Source organism: Halyomorpha halys, unplaced genomic scaffold, assembly GCF_000696795.3.
Source record: "Halyomorpha halys isolate HHAL.00 unplaced genomic scaffold, Hhal_1.1 Scaffold64.1, whole genome shotgun sequence".
In the NCBI taxonomy this organism is placed as follows: Eukaryota; Metazoa; Arthropoda; class Insecta; order Hemiptera; family Pentatomidae; genus Halyomorpha; species Halyomorpha halys.
The window spans coordinates 1152009-1173193 of NW_027116348.1; the positions used below are offsets into that span (position 1 = coordinate 1152009).

Genomic DNA, 21185 nt, shown 5'->3' on the forward strand with positions numbered 1-21185 from the left:
AAAAAATTAAAATAAACTTCCATGTATACACATATTCACACTAACACAACAGAAGTTTAAACAGTTTGTTATATTCATAGGTTCTTGTTGTTTTTCTAATGCAGGTAGTTTTTAAAGCTTCCATTATAATTGAAAAAAAATATAAAATATTATGAAATGAAATAAAATACTTCCCTACATTTTTTAGAGGATCGAAAAATGTGAAAAATTACATATCGATAATTGAAAGTAAAAATTTCTGAACTTCAATTTTGATTTGTTGACAATTTAAAACTAATTAAAATATATATATTAAATTACATCTTATTTACTTGTTGTATATATGTGTATACAGTTGTAAATATCAATAAATAAATTATTTAAAAAAAAAAAAAAAATTACATCTTCGAATTTCAATCGATATTGAAGTATGTCACTCAGATGAACGATAGAAGAAGACAGATAAAGATTCTATCTATACCTTTTAATTTAGTGAATTGTTTTGTTTGATTCGTATACTGGTTGTTGAGGTGTTTTTTCAATAATCATCCTAAGTGTCTTTCATTTCCTACCGCTTAAAAAATAAAAATCTTCCAGTATTTTTAATTCACACATCTCTTATTCCTCAGTTGACTCTTTGAATACTTCATCCTAACCTACCGGATTGTATACCCTCTCCTATGAAACTGTTTACTTTGGCATATTATCCATTATTCCAGCTTTCTCTAGCGGAATTACTCACCTATTTATGTCCTTAATTTCTCCTTTAAATACTGCTTATTTCTTAACTTACTCAATTAATAATCTACTGATACCCTGTAAGACATGATTCTTAATGTTTTGACGAATAACTACTGTGTATAAAAATGATTTTAGAATTTAATTTAAATAAAGTTTAAAGACATTTTTTTTTCTTTTTTTTTAATGATATTTTCACACAAGCCTGGTATTTCACATGTATGTATCATACAATTGTATTTAATTTACTTTTCTTAACCTAAGATTTTTCTAACAATTGAAAAGAATAAAACAATTTGCCAAAAAAAAAAAAATTAAAATACTCTAACACATCAGAAGTTTAAAGATTTTGTTATATTCATAGTTTCTTGTTGTTTTTCTAATGCAGCTAGTAGTTTTTAAAGCTTCCCTTATTATTGAAAAAAATATATAAAATATTATGAAATGAAATAAAATACTTTTTTCCCTATATGATAATCCTATTATTTCCTTTGAACATGTTCCATGCCATGAAAAGCATACTACATATATTGTATGTTTACAATACAAAAGATTCGAATTTTATATAATTTGTTACATTGTTTATAACATATTAGCGTTTAAAAATATATAATTAAAAATAATATCAACAAACACAACAAGAGGTTTTAGATTACCATTCTATAATTCATCCTGGTTGTTAATTACTGCCTGAAGTGAACAGATGGTTTGTTAGGCAACTTCTGCGCAGAAGTCATGTATATTTGATTTTTTGTATTGATGTTTATTGCAGGTGTAGTGAAGTCTTCTAGTTTCTCGTAGTGTTACGTGTATTTTTGTTTTTTGTATAGTTTTCGTAACATATAAGTTTGCCTCCGTAACCCAGTTCGTTGTTCAACCAAGGAATAGTACGATGATTTTCTGATTTATTTTTATTGCTGCATTAAAAGTTATATTACACGTTTTATCATAGTTTTCGTAAATTTCAGAGAAATAATATTGTATGAAGTGCGCCTTCAATCTAATGTCAGGCACTCCTTCACGTTTGAATCGCTGGTTTAATTGCTGTGGACTGTATAAAATAGTGATAAATGAAACATAATTAACTGAAACGAAAATTTATACCATAAATTAAAGTTGAAGTAGGGAGGTGGCTGAAACAAAACATTCATGGTAAGGTGTGTTAGTTAATTTTGAATAATTGGTCTAAGAATATAATGATGCTGTTGTGAATTGTATTAACAGGTGTGGACTTACTCCATTGCTCGGTTATTCTCTCTTCATTCCTAGATTCCCTCCCTCCATCTCTGTTCCGAGAGGCACTCCAAAGTGTCTCTACTCAATCCTTTTCTAGTAGAATAGAGATGAAGAAAAATAAATGGCTGTGTCTGGCCAAGGTTAGCTAGGGAGTGTTAGTGCCTTTAGTTTTCTCTGTCACGCTGGTGTTACAATTAGCCATATCATTGTGGGTTGTTTCAAGTCTTCCGTTTAAACGGAACAAATGTCATTGCAGCCAATTTTCTGTCCTCCATTTCTGTCACATTAACAGAATCAAAATTTGATTTTGAGAGAAATTGTTTTTGTAACTGATTTTGTATAGTAGTGAATCTGTCCCGGTCAGCTTTATTCGCAAGGTGTACACAATTATTATATCTGTTCTGATACTGGTTATAAGCATACGTATATAGTTCGTAAGTTATAATCTAATTATTCGAAAAATTAGTTTCTCCTGAAAGTTCAAGTTGTGGTTCGTTGTAAAAATTTGCATACTGTCATCTCTGTATTTCTGTACTTTCAAACATATTGATATCAGCATATATATTTCCTACAGATAACTCATGAGTCATAATAAATCTCTCCAATTCACTTCCCCTCCAGTCCGTTTTTTGTCCTATCGGAATTTTGAACGTGTATTTGAGTCAACGCGAACAATAAAATAACAATTTGGGAAAGTTATTAGCTTATTTGTTTTAATATTATTATTTATGTCAAATTAAGTGCTAATAACTATGAATTTCAGATAATCCAACCTAACTTCGAGACACACAAAGTCTGCGTCGGAATGTTATAAAACAATTAGACATCAATTTTTTTATTATATATGGTTATAAACCTTTATGAAACACTTTATAATTATCATAGCCTATAACCTTATTATTTAGTGCGTATGATTCTTTTAAAAATAAAATATTAAAGTTCTTTTTGATAGAGTAATGATGTAAGTAAAGAGTTTAGTGTATATTTAGAGTGATGTGTATTAAGTTGTAGTATGTCAATCTGTTTATTTATCGTTACAAAATTTCATTAAATGTTTTAATTAGTAAAGATTCAGTTATAGTTTTTAGTTGATCGTACTTCCTGAAACGGGACGCTGTGTTCAGTGTTTGCAACCAGTTTCTGAACTTCAATAATATACAAAGGGCAACTTTTATCAATAAGTTAATGATTAGTTGGGCGTTTTCTGTTACTCTATTAGTATGCTTATTATGATTATCGCAGTTTAAACATTTAAACTTGGTGGAATTTTAGGAATTTGCTGAGTCTTCTAATTCTATAGTAATCTTGAATAAAAACTTTTTAAGTACCACGCACGAACTTTTTACATAGTTTCTAATATTTTATTGGATCTTTTAACGGCCTCTTGAATGTTTAAAAGGTCCCTTTCTCTTAATGTTTATAGTAACATGGCTCCACTTCTAGTTTCTTGAAACTTTCTCGAAACAAACCATCAAATCTTACGGGTCAATTAAACTTTGAATTCGGAAGCAGTTTCTTGAGTTGATGTTGTCTCAGCAGGTTTAATAATTGGTGTTAAAAGAGGTTGTTTTGGAAACAGTTCCTTTTGTAATTTGTGAGAGTGATAATGGAGTAGAAGTTAGGTTATCACATTGTAAAGTATTTACTTGATCAAGTGTAGAAACAGTAGATGAGTTACTTACATATTTTTCTAATTTTTGCATAGAAAGAGTATTCTTCGTTCTTAGGTCTGTTCTAATCATTTTGTATCCCAAATTGTCTTTAAAAGTCTTTAGACCATATTTTATAACATTCACTAAAACAGCCATCTTATTGGACTATGATAAATATATATATTCTCATAAATACTTAATTTTATTTATTTATATTGATTTTATATACATTTACGATTCTACACATTTTTCAAATCTGGGCATATGAATAATAGTTATAATAATATAAAATCTATAAAAATTATTTAATCTATAAAGTATTTATGAGAAGGAAGAATCGTCCTATGGGAGAAAGGGGTTGCTTAATGAGTAAATGCTTTCCTGCTTACTTTCAGGACCGGGGTTAGAAACCTTACATAGCAGATAATTATTTTTTTCTGTTACTCTAGCCGTGACTCAATCCTGTGGTTCGGGAGCACTCTGTAACCCACCCAACCTCTATAAAGTACTCTTTATAATTTGGCGATTGAAGGTAATTACGAACAAATAACCTCTTTTCACAACCGGTGTTCAAGGCACTGCCCTTGATCCTGCATCGGTTGTAGCATTACATATTTTTTTTTTTTTTTAGTAGTGGTTAAATAAAAAGTATAGATGATTATAGAGGTTTTCAAACAAATATTCTAATCTGCAAACTTAAATTTTTCAATATAGTAATAATAATCAAAATAAAAGAAATTTCTAATAAAAAAAAAACCTTATATTAAATAAGTTTGTTCTTACAAGTGTGCATAAAAAAGAAAATTTCAGAAGAGAATGTTTAGTAAATCTTTCAGATTATAAAACCAGTTACTGAAATTTAATGAAAAAAAAAGAAGCTAATAAATTCAACCTAAAAATTAGATATTTTTAAAAGTAATTTAAATCAGAATTCTATTTAAATTTTAAATTATGTATAGGGTTAAGTATGAAATAGACCTATGAAGTGATCTCCGCCAGCACCGATTTGGGTTACAGTGGCCTGCTAATATATCCCTGATTGAAGAACCTTGTAAGCATTGATCGAAGATGGCAAACAGTGTTGTAATTATCTTCTTAGGATGTTTGATCAGGTTACGTTTGCTTATTGGGTCGGCGTAATTGCTTCTTCTACTTTATAAAATAAAAAATAATTTTTTATTCAGTATCATTAAATTTTAATAATTTTGGAATTGCTTAAATATTATTTATCTATTCAATTGAAGGAAGAATAAAATATAATTTACTACAAAACTTATGAATATTATGTTATTACTTTATCAGTGTTTTCAGGATCATGCTCTTATACCTCAATCTTTTATATGAAATGTTCTTCTTCACCACATTGACAATTGTAGTTAGAAGTTATATTTCAAATTTAGGTTATAAGTATCTAGGGTTACATATATTTTCTTTCTCTCAATTTTCTTTTTCTTTCTATATTTCAATTTTTAAATTACTAATGACTAATATGTTCATACTTCTTTGCATTATATAACTTCATTTTTATTTTATTTCCTTAATAATGTTATTTTACCCACTTTTCTTTCTCTCAATTTTCTTTTTCCTTCCATATTTCAATTTTTAAATTATTAATAACTAATATGTTCATACTTATTTGCATTATATAACTTCATTTTTATTTTATTTCCTTAATTATGTTATTTAACCCAGTTTTTCAATTACTATACATTTTATTTCCCACTTCTCTCATCACTTCATTTTATTACTTCTATTCTGTTAAATTATTCATTTTATGTCATTCTGTTTATATTTTATTTTCTATACTTATTGTGGTTGTTATCTTGTTCTGTTCCTAGCCCAGATGAAGGCTAGAAACTGTAGCCAAAACGATGGCACAATTAAATAAGTTACACCAACTTATTTGTTTTAATTTGACCACACCCCCAACCATCTTCTCCTCGTACGTCATCCACGGTCAACTATCTCTCATAATTATGAAACCGGATACGATTTTCAAAACAAGGTTAAGAAATAAATATGGTGTATTTTGAATGAGTCCTTTCAACAAAATACCGACGATGTTTTTAATAGATATTGCAATATCTTCATGTCAATAAAACTCATAAAACATACATGGGAAAAGGAGTAGGCACGAGAATTTATCTCGCGACAAACAGGTACTGCATCCCTTTTTCATACTCTGTCCTACCTGATACCCTAAAAACTTATAGTACTAAAAAAGATATTAGTAAAAAAATAGACATTAGAAAAAAATAATTAACCATTTTGTTATTTATTCTCATTTTTAAAAACCAATAATATAATATTTTTCAGTATAAAATGTTCCGTAAATTGGTGTTGAAAAAGATTTTTTCAAAAATAAAGATGGCTGCTAAAATAATGGATTTTTTTTGGTGAAAAAATCAAGGTGGTGGTATTTTTCACTCTTATATTTGTCAAAAAATTTAGGATATTAAAAAGGCACCGGCAAGAAACGAAATAAAATCAAACTCCGTCTTTGTTGGAATGAGAAAATATTTTTTTCTACAGTATAAATATTTTGAAAAAAAAGAAGATGATTCACTAATGGAGAACAAATCAGCCCGCTTTTTACATTTCATTTATAATGTAAGTTTTTCATTTCTGGTTGTAACTTCGTTACTACGAGAAACACATTTTCATTGAAAAAAAATTGAAGAGTGGAAGGAATAGGGATTTTTTAATGGTAATAAATAAGTCAGCCTCCGACAATCACCAGACTTCTGGTAATCATTAATCTAAGAGTGATTAGTCTTTATTAGTTCAAATTATTCTAGTGTAGATTGCTATTGTTACGAAATCGAAGCTATCCCAGAATACATTTATTCCTTGTTCATAGTTTGTGAATATTGTTACTTCTTGAAGGATCCCTCAGAATGATGTCTGTGTTGTTCTGACACGGATCCAGCAGAATTGATGTCTTTTCTTTAACCGATTTCCTGGGGCGCTTATTGGGAAGGCATCTCCAGTCTATTTCCATTCCAATCTTTGAGAGGGCATATTTCATGTTCCTCAATGCCAATAGGGTGTCGTATAGTTCTAACATTTATTGTATTTGTTTAATTTTGTTTTTATTTTATGATCTTGTAAAAATTTTTTCATGATAGTAAGTAGTTGGGTTTGAATAAATTGTATTATATATTATTATTAGGTTATATCTCCTATAAAATTAGTGTCCATGTTAATAAACCATTAAAGAAATACCATGATCTTGGTTTCTGAGCTGTTATTATTGCTAAAACTGCGAATCGGGGTAAATAATGAAATAGATATTATTATAAATACAATATAACTAATCCAAAAGGGAGTGAGAGAGAGAGAGGGAGAGAGGGAGAGAGTGAGAGAGGGAGAGGGAGAGAGAGAGAGAGAGAGAGAGAGAGAGAGAGAGAGAGAGAGAGAGATTTGTTTTAACTAAAAAATTAAGATTTATTATTTTTTTTTCTCTTGAAGTTATTACATATTTTTTATATGATTGTTAAATATTTTCAATTATTTATTAAAGCAATATTTGTTTTTAAAATTTATAAATTTTTGAGCTATGTTATTATTGCTAAAACTGCGAATCGGGGTATATAATGAAATAGATTTTATTATAAATACAATATAACTAATATTATCAAAACATTAAAAATTTATATTACTTTTTTATTTAATAAATTATAGTTGTACATTATTACATATAATTGATGTTATTTATTATTCAAAGTTTTATTCAATGGATTTTTCAAATACAACCATAATTTTATTACTTCCTTCCAATCGATCACACAATTTATTGTCATCCTTCACTATAACAGATAGGCTCTTGTTTGGAGATTGATTCGTGCATCATGGAGCACCCCTCAGCCACCGTGATGTATTTCGGTGGGTGTCGTAGACTTGAGAAGCTTTTCATCATCACTGACAGGCGTCCAGCGAAGAAGAAAACGGGAGCGTACCCTCGACTATTGATGGATCGGCTGCAAACTATCCCAAGATAATGCTCCTCGAGGTTCATTATTCCGCCCCAATACTCTGATTCCGAGGCAATTAGTCTTGTTCTCTTATCACGACAACTTTACGGTCAAACTTTTTTTTTTTCTTATCCTCGATTCCGTCGTGTTTCGGACCAGCCGCAGATGGTTTATCGCTCTGGGAATAAGTTTTAGTATTTTTTTTTTTCATGGACTTATAAATCAGTCTACTACAGTAAAGAGCAACGCCAGAAAAGATAAGTTTATCTATATTGTCCATTTTTCTTGTAGCAGAGCATAGATGCAGTAGTATTTTTCATTTTTTTTCTTTTTACGGTCCACGGATGGTGCTCACAGATTCAAGATAAATGTTTATAAAAATTTAAAAATTTACTGGTGATTATTAAAATAGAGAACTCTCCTCAATTATTTATTTACTTAAATAAAGAATATGCTACATTTTTTTTCTCCTTACTTTCGACTTTATAAAGAATATATAGTAAAGGGCTTAATTTAAGGGCTTAATTTTCCTGAATTCAAATGACCAATTATCATATATTATTTTTGTGAGAGTATGTTTGCTTGCGTGCATGCGTATCCTAGTTCATAAAAGAATAGTCATACGAAACTAAACTTTATAGTCTAACAAAGCTTAAATACCAATATTTCAGAATAGCTTTTTCTAAAGTACTTTTAATTTTGTGTATTTAAAATAATTATACATCTTACATTATTAGTCGTAATAAGAATAGGGTAAACATAAACTATGAAAAAAAATCTAAAAAACTTAAAGAGAAAGAAAGATACTCTCTGGTTTAAAATCCATTCAATACTGAATAAAACACATAACAGTATTAATAAAGATTTTTAAAATAGCATCAGAAAGCTAATGCTGGTAAAATAATACCTTAGACGTAAAATCGCTGAAGGTATGGTGCATCTAAGATGAGTTTTCCTGTAGGGAAGTAAACTCACGCACCCATCATTCCAGCTCCTTCTCCCCCCTCCTCGCCATAAGAAACCCCTCCTCTTGTACCAGGAATAAAAGGTTTGAAAGTCCTGAACTTGGTAACATTAAAGTATTACTAAGTTCCGGACTGATAAACGGAAGGTTACTTGCTTCTTTAGGTTATCCTTTATCTTTGAGTAAACTAAAAACAGAAACAACTGTTCTTATATTTAAAACAATCCTCAGGCCACTGCTGATGTACGGCTGTGAAGTCTGGGGAGCGGCATCCAAAAGGGAAAAACTACAATCTTTTCAAAATAAAGTCCTAAGAATCGCAGTTAATGCTCCTTGGTTCATAAGAAATAGCCAATTGTATCGCGAATTACAAATGGAGTCAATAGAGGATTATAGTTCCACTCTCAGTTTTCGACAGTTAAAGGAGCAGTGACCTACAACCTGAGAAACCCAACCTCAACCCGAAGACCGAAGCCCAGACTGCTGCAGAACATTCTTTTATAAATTTTTAATAAATTTAAAATTAATTCATAGTCACACTACCTCTATTTACTTATTATTATTATTCATTTCTTCTCTCTTCCCTTTTTCAAATTAACTTGTTTCTTTTTACTATTAGAAATCTGAAAAATTGTTTATTTTATTTAAGTGTCCCAACACATTATTTTTTGTTATTAATTTTACTTTCGTCCTTTAATAAGAAGCATTATTCTTATCTATTTATTTTATTATTATTTTTTTCTTTTAATAAGAACATTTTATGTAGTTAGGGGTGTCATTTGTATGACTATACCCCTCATAATCAACTGTTAAAAAATATATATAATATAAGTTATATCAAGCATCTAACCGATCTGGTATAAAAATAAAAAAAATATCTTTGAGAGATACTGTTTCTTACTGACTTTTGTTTTATTCTTAGGAGATATATTGACAACTCTGTTCTGATTTTTTATTTGAGAACAGAGTATTATCCAAAAAATCATTTGAAATTTTACAATCATTGTGTTCAGAAAAAAACTCCCTCATTTTAAATTTATTACTTTACATAGTGTGCCTTTATTTCCACTTAAATTAATCCCTGATTTTTTTTTTTTTTTTTTTATATAAAATGTTCCTCAAGGACGGTAGTTTTTCATTATTCATATACAAATTAAACACTAGTCTGGAAATTGACAAGCTTCTTTATCAAAGCTGTCAATGTTAACTTTTTTTTTTATTTTTGGACCGTTTCTTGGTTGGAGTTTCAAAACAAGGTTTATCTCTCTGCAGCTTCACTCTCTTTTATAATTTTTTTTTTAGGCGTTTTTCCTGACACCTGGGAAACTGTTTTCATAATAGCGAAAACTTGGATTGTACAACTCCTTAGCCTCTGTTTTCATGAATTTAAATACGTTCGTACGTCTTAGGTTTGAGAGTGGATAGTTTTCTCTCTAACCAGTTTAATTGACTTGGTAAACTTATAATATTACTATATCAATGAAAAATAGTTTTGAAAAACTGAGACGAGGAATTTGTATTTGTAAAGTTGCAGAAGTACACCAAGGAAAGGTTATAAAAGGAAAAGAAGTCCAGTCAATTGAGTAGGTCAGTTCCAACAACCACTTCTGACTATCCAAAACTGAGATAGCAAGAGGCTATGGTATGCGCAGTAAAGGATTCGGGTGGGGAAAACACAGATTGCGCATGCTCCATACAGTTCCGGATAGTCAGCAGTGGTTGTTGGAATAGATCACAAAAGAGAGGTGGGGATGACGGAAGAAAGTTTGCCACTGGGCATCTCATCTCATCATAGATGCACTATAACAAAGTGTAAATAAAACGAATAAAGCATCTCAATTTATGAATGATTATTTTTGTTTCAAGGTTATTATGATAATGTTCAGTTCTTACTTTGAATTTCATATTAAATAATAATTTCAATTTAAAGTTGGATGGTAAGCGGAAGTTATGTTGTACAATTCAAGGTTTTATTCATTTTTCATTGAAAAAATATATATCGATTCACCAAAGATCTAGCTAGTAATTGAGTGACATTCTAAATATTTTATTAAATCGTAAATTTTAGTTCCAAACATTATTAATTTCAATTGTTATATGACTGAATTAACAATAAGCCAATTCTTTCACAGTTAAAGGAATTAAGACTTTAGTTAGAACACCTTATTCTAGGATTTATTCTGTTACCTTAGTTCATGGAAAAAGATTTCCAGTTTTTAATCCCTCCATCTGTATTTTTGGAAGAGATATTTCGGCAACTTTTGCTATTTATTGATGTTTGTTAGCATGTCTTATTGGCTTTCATAACAAATAAAAATACTTTATTTCTTGATCGATTGTTTGTAGGCACAAGTCAGTATGCTCAACTTTCTGTAACGTACCAAGGTTCTTCTTTATCATTATATTTTAAAATGTTTTAATCATGTATAGTAGTTTGTTTTTTGAAAAAAATTTTGATATCAATATTTTTTAATTTATATTGATTTTATTTAGCTTGAAATTTCAATAAATAAAGAAAAACTAAACTTAATTATCTTTATGCCATATATTTTTAATTTTAAAAGGTCTATTAGATTCTTGAAGATAAAAAGATCAAAGTTTGTTGCATTACTATTCTTAAGGTTGAACTGAGTATTTTTCTTTTGAATTTACATCTGTACAACAATACTATTTACCAAACAGTTAACCGTTCTTCGCAGTCAGCCTCGAAGTTAGCCTTCCATTTAGGCTATGATAGTTCACTGAATTAGCATTAACGTCATTACGACAATGAATTTTGACATATTTTTTTTTTAGATTGAATTAATTTACAACAAGAAAGCTATACAATGTGGAATAAATACTTAAAATAGTTATAAATTGAAAATGTGTTGAAGAAATAGATGAAAAAACTCCAAGAGGGGAGGAGAAATATCATAAATTTATGAATACTCTAAACATCCGAAAGTTTATTCGATATTATATATATTATCCACTATTTGTTTGATTAAATTCATCCTAAGAGATTTTATTGAATTTTTGGAGCTATATTTTCTGACCTGATGAATCTTTTTTCGGTGAGAGTTTTTGACTTTTTTTCTTTTTCAAGTTGTGAACTTGGGTCCATTGGTGCTTTCGTACTTCATTGAAATGATCTATGGTATAGAAAAAAAAGTTTATTTTTATATCCTTCGTCTGAACGGAAGGAGAAGGCATCGATCCCAATTTGACGGTATACGATCGTAACTGAGCTGATTCCTTGAGGTTTAGCGTCATTTAATTGGGCAGTTGATTTTGGTTTAGGAGTAATTGGAAGATCTATATCAATATTTAAGTCATTAGTTGCTCCTTAGCTGAAGCGGCAAGCTGGTTCGGTCCTGTTCGAGGATGGGGAGGGGGAGATAAGCGGTGCTTATACTTTGGATCTTTAATGTTATTGCTGAAGTTAGAAGTTTACTTTATCTTTGTCAAATCTACAGTTTAATACTAAATCCATTTTTTTTTCTTGTCGCGATTGCTAATAGCGATTGAATATTCTTTATATTGTTTTTTTTTTTTTAATATGAAAATAAAATTATTACAAAATAAATAAAGAGTTTCCTCAATAACGGACAACTTTAAAGCTCCACTTGACTGAATTGGTTTACATGAAACTTAAAATTCACATTGTTTCTCTCACGGCCTCAAAAAATATTTGTTCTCACAAAGACAAGTTAAATTGTTTATATTGGGGCCACAACCTAGTTTCCTAGGGACACCCTTACGCTGTGCCCAGAATAAGCTGGGTTCTTCGGATAATTAATTTGGGTTTTAAATATTGTGTTGATAGAGAGTGAAAAGAGATAAATGAGAAATAGAAATAAAGGATCTACTGCACACTTTAACAAGGTAAGATAGGCACTGTTGTATTTATCAATAATTAATTTTTCACTTGTAACTGTCAAAATAACTGTTTCATAACAATGTTTGATACTAGGTAAGAGAAACACTAACACTGCTATTTGATAGACACCTACTCTGTTATGGTGAAAAGAGATAAATAAAAACTGACACTCTGTACATCCTAGGTTAGGTCGCCATGACACTGTTATCTGTAATGCAAAGAGGTTACACTACAGTAGATAGGGATTATCTCTGTTATCTATAACTCACTGAAGAGTTCGTACACTATTGTAATACGGTGAGTTTGGAATTAATCGAATTGAGGTAATGGAATTTATAATATAACTCTAGCCTTGAGGTCTTCAATTCTCAATGTCATTACTGTCTCAGACCAAAATATTTTACAATCATATTAACTCCATATATATTAATTACAAAGGCTTAGCAAACTCCAAGGTTCGATACTAATACCACCAATCACTGTCTAAAAGCATCGAGTGATGTTCATCCAAACCCAAATCCACGAGGTCAGTATCGACGCAAACCTCCCCTCCCATCTACATTTCGGCCTACTTTAGCAGGTTTACCTGTCGGTTAATTGCTTATTTACATTTTATGAATATGTTTATTGTTAAGCTATACAATTTTACACCTTCACCATATTCCCTATATTGACACCACCTGTAGGTGATATTTTGTATTGTATTGTATTTTGCATGATTTTCATAGATTCTCTGATAAAATAATTTTATTGTGTTATGTTTTAAATGAATACTAGGAAAACATTTTTAAGAAATTGATTGGAAAAAAAAAACAAAAAATAAAACCTAATTTTTTTTTCATAATTTATTTATTGTTATTTACAACTGTGTACATATATACACATCAAGTAAATTTGCTGTAAGTGATATTATGACATGATATAAACATGTGGAGAATCTACCCATTGATAGAACTCCAAAAACACTTCTAAAGGAGAAGATCTCGAGGCCATCTTCTTTTCAGACGCCTAGGAGGATTATGAGTTAGTGAAGGAGAAGTTGGTTTGGGTGGTTGGGAAGTTTATTATGGAAGGATTGGTATCAGGCTCTGGCCAAATCTGCAACATAGGGGACATTGAGGTATGTCCAGATAGGCCTTATAATAGTCATGTAGATCAGTCTTTTGTAATGGATTAGAAGTTTGGACCGTTTGTCTAGTAAATGTTGTAATAGTCGGAATCGACGAGCAGTTTCCTGTCTTTTCAGTCTTGTATGAGGATTCCGTGTCAGTCGTTTGTCCAGATTTAGTCCTAAGTAACGGATCTGCTCAACAGGAATAAGTGGGGTATTATTAAAAGATTTTGTGGGGCAAGACGAAGGTTTACGACGAAGGGTAATTTAACCTAATTTCACTTACGACTTCTGCGATTCTGGAATTTCGTGACATTCCCAGTTCTAAAAATTATCGTAGTGACCACTTTCACTCTTATTTTTTATTACGGTATAACCGAAAGGGAAAAAGCGTATTGATTTTTAGGGGAAAATAAACTATTATTTTTACGTGAAATTCAAGACTTTATCTGACATGTTTAATCTGAAAATTTCTGAGATATTTGTGTTCGGATTATAGCTACAGTTAGAAAAAAATTTGAAATTAATTCCTGATTTGGAAAAGTCTATTTATTTATTGATACAGTCTCATTCATGCTTCTGATAAGTTTTGAAAAAAGGCGTGAATTTTTAAGTATAAATCTGAAGAAGCATTATTTGCCTCCAAACTTAAATTAGCCCTCAGTAATTTACTTGAAGATGTGGTATTGCCTTCCGTTGGTAGGCTGAGTTTTAGGAAAACTATAATGTAAAGTTGTCTCTATGCACAGAGCTGGAGAATAAAAAATACATTATGAATAATATGTCATTGTAAATGACTTGAAATAGAAACTTTAGAAATATGAATAAAATAAAGAAAATTAATTGTCTTACTTGTTACCTAAATAATGAATAATCAGTGAGTGAAATAAAATATAATATAACAGAAAAAATGTAAAAAAATCAAAAGATTATGTTTAGTGAACACTCCAGTAAGCGTATGCTCACTCTTACAATTCCCGCTCATCAAGATAGGAATACAACTAAATGATATCTTACTTAGGATCACTACTATACATTCCAATCTTACTATAGTAAATTTTTTTTTTGTTAAATATTTTTGTGAAATATCTTTGTGTAAAGTGCACTAAAAATCATATTTATTACAATGAAGAGCATTTCATTGTAATAAAGTTACTGATCATAATATTCTTTTCTATTTAAATAATATTTAAATAAGTTATTTAATTAGATCGAATTTAAAAAAGGAATCACCTAACTTTCACTATTTTATTATTACTGACTAGTTATAAATTTCTGCCCGAGTAGAGTTTTTGAAAGTTATATATAAAAAACTTTATTACATTTCGTTTTAGGAATATATTTATTCTCTTTATTCACTTCTTTATTCTTTATAACATCTGAACAACGTTTCGGCCCCCTTAGACCATTATCAAGTATTACAAATAAAAATATATACAATCAACATTTATCTTTATTATGAACATTGAACTTAAATTTATCATGGAAACATTAATTTTTTAATTGAATTTATTTATATGTTTTTCCTCACTCGGCTTTTATTTTCAGCTAATTTATATTCTGCAATGACTTGTAGAAACACATTAAATCCCAAAATCTTGGGCAAGAAAACTAATTGGTTGATTTTTATTTGACCCAATTATAGATTCCTTATAATTCATGTTATAGCTGAATCCTGATGATGAAGTGTCCATCGATTTCAGGGTTTATTGCTCCTTTCTCATGGCTCTTATTTTATAGCTCCATAAAGAAGACTTATTATCAGTGCTCTTATATTTTTTAAGTTTAATAATAAGTCATAAAATACACTACTTAAATGAAGAAATTCTTTAATTCGAGTTATGGATTTTGGAAATAGATAAATATATATTTGATACACTTTGAATAAATATTTATTTTTCAAGAACCTAAGGGAAGAGAAAAAAACAGTTGAAATATTAGGGTAAAATATTTGATTAATAATATTCTATATAAATCAATATTTGATCACTTTAAGGAAAGCTCCTTTGTAGGTATAGTAGGCCATCTCACAAAATATGAAGTTTTGATTTATTTTTCAATTGAATATATTCCAAAGATATTGCCGTAAACTATGGTCTCTTTGTTTACTGGTGTCCTCTTCACACGATTCTTAAGATAATAGGCTTGTCAATAGTTTATAAACAACAAATAACTACAGTCAATGGTTTAATCTAAATAGTTAATTAAAAGAAAGAACATATATATTTTTTGTTGGATGTACCAATATTCAAGAAAATCAGAAGAGTCATCAATGTTTACTCCTTACTGTGTATTGTAAGGAGTAAACATTGATGACTCTTCTAATCATAGTCCATTGTAGTGGGAATTAAAAATGGCAGCTATTCCAAAGATTTGAGTTTTTTTAAGTAAAAAAAACACATGTGTTATTTTTTTTCATCATAGTTCAGTTTTTACCTTGAATATAAAAGGAATACTCTAAATGTCATTGAAATATTGAATTATTTAATATGTACTTAAATGTAATGTTAACATATAAAATTAAGATTAAAATATAATGTTCACTGATTTTTTTTTCATTCGGAGCCCTACATCTTTAAAGCTTATCAATAAAGAACTTCATTGCACATCCTGAAATATAGTATTTTATAATCAAACGTTTTTTAATAACAACATTATGTAAATTCTTGTAAATTTAATGGAAACTACTACTCCTACGAAAATAATACTTAAAGGCTTTAATTTGAGTACTAACAGAAATCTGAACATCTAATGATTCCTGAGATTTTCTCCTAAGGTTTTCCCAAAATAAATTCTCTAACTACTAATTTTTTTTTAATGAAATCCTGCTTTTTAAAAAAGTGGATCTCGAAAACTATTGAACGTTGAGTAGTTTCAAATTAAAGATAAGGAGTTTCGAATGAAAAATTAATTTCATTTTTTAACGTTTTGAAACAATTTTAGTTTTCAATAAAGTAATCAAAATTAAGGTGAAATAACTGGGTTTTTTTCTCCGAGCCTTTGGAATATTATATAAAATGGACAATGTAAGACGGAAGGAAATTTATAACATGTAAAAAGAAAGAATTATTTCATATCAACAAATGTCTTGATTTCTCTGTGAATGTTGATAAGATTCGTCTACTTAGAATAAGAATATCTGGTGAAAAGCTAATGGGGCTTACATTTAAACGAACCTCAAACGATCTGCTTGATTGTCAACCATGACTACATGCCGCGTTGAACTCGATGTTGAACATCTATGAGCAGGCCGTTAGTTGGTCATGTTGAAGACAATGTTTGTATATGATCAGATCAGTGGCACATTTGTTATACATAGCCTAATATTGGTGTCAATATTGAATATATTTATTTATTGATTATATATTGATTTACCCTTAAGGTAGTTTTTAATAAATTTATAATTTATTGTACGTAACGTGCTGGGATTTTGTGGTTGTTTCGAGGAGTATTGTTTTTATTAATGAAGTTTTATTTTATCAATTGTTTAACTATGTTTCAAATGCTACATGAAAACCTCGGAACCACTAACGCTATTATTTTTCTAGATGTAAACATTTTTTTGAGAGTGATCATTCCTTATAAAACATTATTCTTAACGATACCTCGTTAGTTTCTCTAGTCAGTTTAATGACCAGGTAATCTGTCAGTAATCAGTCCGTTAACTCAAACCAATAAATATCAACAGTTACCAAATCAATATCATCATCAAGCAAGCAAAGTAAAACAGTTAAATGTTTATTTTCATTATTGGGTTGTTAAGTAATAATGTTATTCGGTAGTTTTGTGAAAGTAAAACTCATAAAATATAATCAGAACGCTTACAACTAAAATAATTGTAATCTAAAAAAATGATAAAAATAAATTACAATCAAAATCCTAATAATTAATTTATTAACAAGTTTAGTTTTCTTTCTGATCGTAGATTGTGAAAAATATAAAATAAAAAAAAAGAGCAAAAGAAAAAGTATTAAATTGAATAAGCAAGCACAAGACATACAAAGAATAATAAATAAAAATACACTTATTTCAAACACGAACAAAATAATCAAATCAATATATTGTATCGGAACTCTCGGAAGTCAATATAGTGTTATAGGAACTTTCTTTTTGAACAACTTTCCGAATTATTAAAACTCAGAAACACGGAGAGAGAGATAGAAATGCTCTATTCATCCATGCTGCCCAAATACATCGGGCTGCTACATTACACAGCATACTAATCAATCCGTGATCGGGCAAATATAAATTACATTTACCATATTTACATGATATAATAAAAAATAAAGAAAACAGTTTTTTTTTTCCACAATTTCCTTTTACAATCAATTCCAGTCTACACACTAAATAAAAATATGTCAATTTATTCATTTTTTCTTTCTCTTTCTTGCTCCTTCCATTTCACAATTTTTACCTCATTTGATTGATAATTTCACGCTCACCCAACCAAGCGCATGGGCTGGTGTTTCAGACTCTCTGCCGCATTTGCGACAGAGGGACCCAACTTCTCCTTGCTGTCCACTGGCTCCTGGGACTCCGCAGGGGTGCGTAGTTGATATTTGGTTTCAGAGCTTACATTAAATATAACGTTAAAACACGTATAAAATTACTAAGCTTGAAAAAAAAATCACAGTATTTTTCCAAGCCGTAAAATTAAATGTATAAAGGAATCTACTGTTCTTTACATTAAAGTAAATAAATTGAATCTAGGTATCGTCGAAGCAAACCTAAAGTGGTGTGTCTGCAACTTTAGCTCTAAAGTTAAGTTGGAATTTAACATGGTTGTTTAGTCTTTTGACTGTTTGCTAGACCATTCTAAACTTGTTGTTTCCCTTGTTGAACCATTCGTCTTGCCATCCAATTTCTTTGATCCAAGAAATAACATCTTTGATGATGTTAACCTTAACCTGTCTTTATAGCTAGTCCAGCCTGCGAATCTGCCTTTTCGTTCACAGTGATCTCACAATTACCTGGTAGCCATAAAAACAAGACCCTACAATCAATATTGTTCAAAAGTTTTCAAATTCTGGTTCAATTCAGAAACGTTTACCATGAACAAACAAACGTCTAGCATGAAACTTGAATCTGCCACGAAGAGAAGATGTAGTTCTAACCCGTCCCCGGATAGGCCATGCTCGACTCACACATGTTCATCTTATGAAAAAAGATGCACTGATCTGTTGCTACTGCGGAAACGAATTAAGAGCATTCTCTCTGAAAGTATTGTTTACAAATCACACCGATTCTCTTCAGATTTACAGAAGACGATGAGAGAAGATCCCACAACAACAACAAAAGTTTTTCACTTTATAAAAACTATTAAAACCTATGATCACATATAGTCTAACTGTAATTCCAGTATGTATAAGTGGATGAATAATTTAATATAGTAATTTACTAAATAATTCAATTGTAATTGTAACTTTGCGTTGTAAAATGTAAATTGTAATTGTAATTTTCTCATAATCACTCTGTAATTGTTAATTTGTGAATTTGTCAATTGTTTTTTACTAATTTTGTAATTACAGTGTAAATGACCCTAGTGGTCGAAACACGTAACAAAATAAATAAATAAATAGTCTTTTGACTATTCCAAAAAGAACTAACTGAATATGTGACGTCACTTATTAAAATAAATAAATAGAAATTAGTGTCTACGTTAGATCTACAAACATAATTTAAACAAAACAGAACGGAACAGCACATTTCAGATACTTCACTTTAGCCTTGAACCAATGATAAGTTGGTTTTGTTTTTCGTATACCTATATTGATTTTTTTTTTGGAACAAAAACCAAGGCCCTATCTATATCTAATAGTGAAATATAGGAACGGTGTTTCGCAAGGTTTTTTTTAAAGCTATGATTCCTGAAAAAAATCGAGAAAACTTTCAAAACACAATTTCACTTATATTTTGATTCTTTATCGATATGTATATTCAATTACAAATAGGTATTTAGGCGCGAATTTAGATTCATTGTACTTCTGAATGAAATATCATTTTTACCACTATGTAACCGAACCATGCACATAACCGACAAACATCTAGATTAAAAGTGCCAAAATCGTTTGAATATAGCTCCTCCGTTTAAGAGGAGATATGTCTGTTAGATTATGTCTTAAGCATGGCAAATTTTTTCACCGGCAAATAACATTTTTTTTTCACATGATAACACGTTGTTCTATATAAGTAAAATGAAAGTACTCTGAAGTGCTCAAAGACATGAGTATACTTAAGTTATAAACCGCGCTTTGATTTGTTGGCTTTCAGCTGCATCTTGTTTAATATTGATAGTTTGTATTACATGACTTTTAATTTCCTAGTGTCTTAATCTTTCATCCTTAACAATCTCTGATAATCCTCCGAGGCGTACGAAAAGAAGATGGTTACGGAACCTTCTAATTTAAATTGATGCTTGAAGTACCACCAATGGGTGGTTCCTTCCCAACATTTTCAAGTGTAAATGAAACATACAACATATTTACTTATTGTATTGATTACATGTACAGTTGTAAATCACATTAAATAAATAAATAAAAATAAAAAACATTTCTTAGTCACCTAGAAATTCTGTAAATGAATAATTCCATAGTTTTGGTACATATTTTTCTTGATTTTTGGTAGCGTTTTACTTTTCTAAATTTCTACGTTAACATTATTTAGTGTTTGTTAGTCTTTTCTTGAGATTATCAAAACCAGCGACTGTATCAATTCGTTTGGATATAATCAAAAGTTTGGTGAACACATTGTTCTTAGCTATTAAGAATCAAGCACTTTTGTTGTGCTAAAATATTCTCTAATCCAGATGTTAATAATATAATTTGATTTCAGATACGGCTGGAGAGAGTCTGGGATGCGGTGATGCGCCATGTGGCCGGGCCTGTTGGCGGCGGCGCTCCTTGCTTTGGCCCGCCCGCTGCCGGCCAGCAACACTACCCAGCCCACCACCACCGATCCCACGTGAGTTCACGACAAATAATTCTTTATTATTTGATATTAATTATATGCTTGTTTAAAAATACAGAATATTAATTGCACCACCAAAGATATAATAAATTAAAATTAAATGTTATAAAATACGCTGATGAAACATGTGTACTGTCTGTAAACAACGACCCAACTAATGCATCACAAAGACTACAGACACACATAACATGTATTGAAGAATGGTGCCAAAACTGAAAAATCTAAATAAATCCTGACAAATCCCATCAGATCACCTTTACTCTCCGTAGTAAACCTCTACCCTCCTGTCCTACAATATCCTTTCTCAACACTCCACTAACGTCTGTTAAATAGATTCGATACTTAGGACTCCATCTTGACAAGAGAGTTACTTGGAATCCAAACACAAGACTGAAACGACAAGAAACTGCTCGTGGATTCCGATTGTTACAACACTTACTTGACAAACGCTCTGAATTTCCCATTCACTACAAAAAATTAGTATACACTACGATAATCAGACCAATTTGGACATATGGAATTGAGCTTTGGAGCTCTACCAAGCCATCAAGTTCCTCCCGCAGCCAATCCTTCCAATCCAAAATCTTACGTAAAATCCTTGATGCTTCTTATTACGTTACAAATAAACTCATCTACAAAGACCTTAACATCCTATTCGTTGCAGATTTGGCCCAAAACAGATATGCGTCTTTTCATTCCAAAC

General features: G+C 30.0%; 1 protein-coding gene across 2 annotated transcripts in view; it reads left to right on the forward strand.

Annotated features, from left to right (window-relative positions):
* The window catches only part of LOC106692638 (glutamate receptor ionotropic, NMDA 3A), a 553673-nt gene that overhangs the window by 125822 nt on the left and 406666 nt on the right, over window positions 1–21185 (forward strand). For both annotated transcript variants that reach the window (XM_067053147.1, XM_067053148.1), the window contains exon 3: window positions 20348–20476. In XM_067053147.1, the coding sequence (XP_066909248.1) occupies window positions 20385–20476 (92 nt within the window). In that variant the 5' untranslated portion in view covers window positions 20348–20384. The remainder of the gene's footprint in view (window positions 1–20347; window positions 20477–21185) is intronic.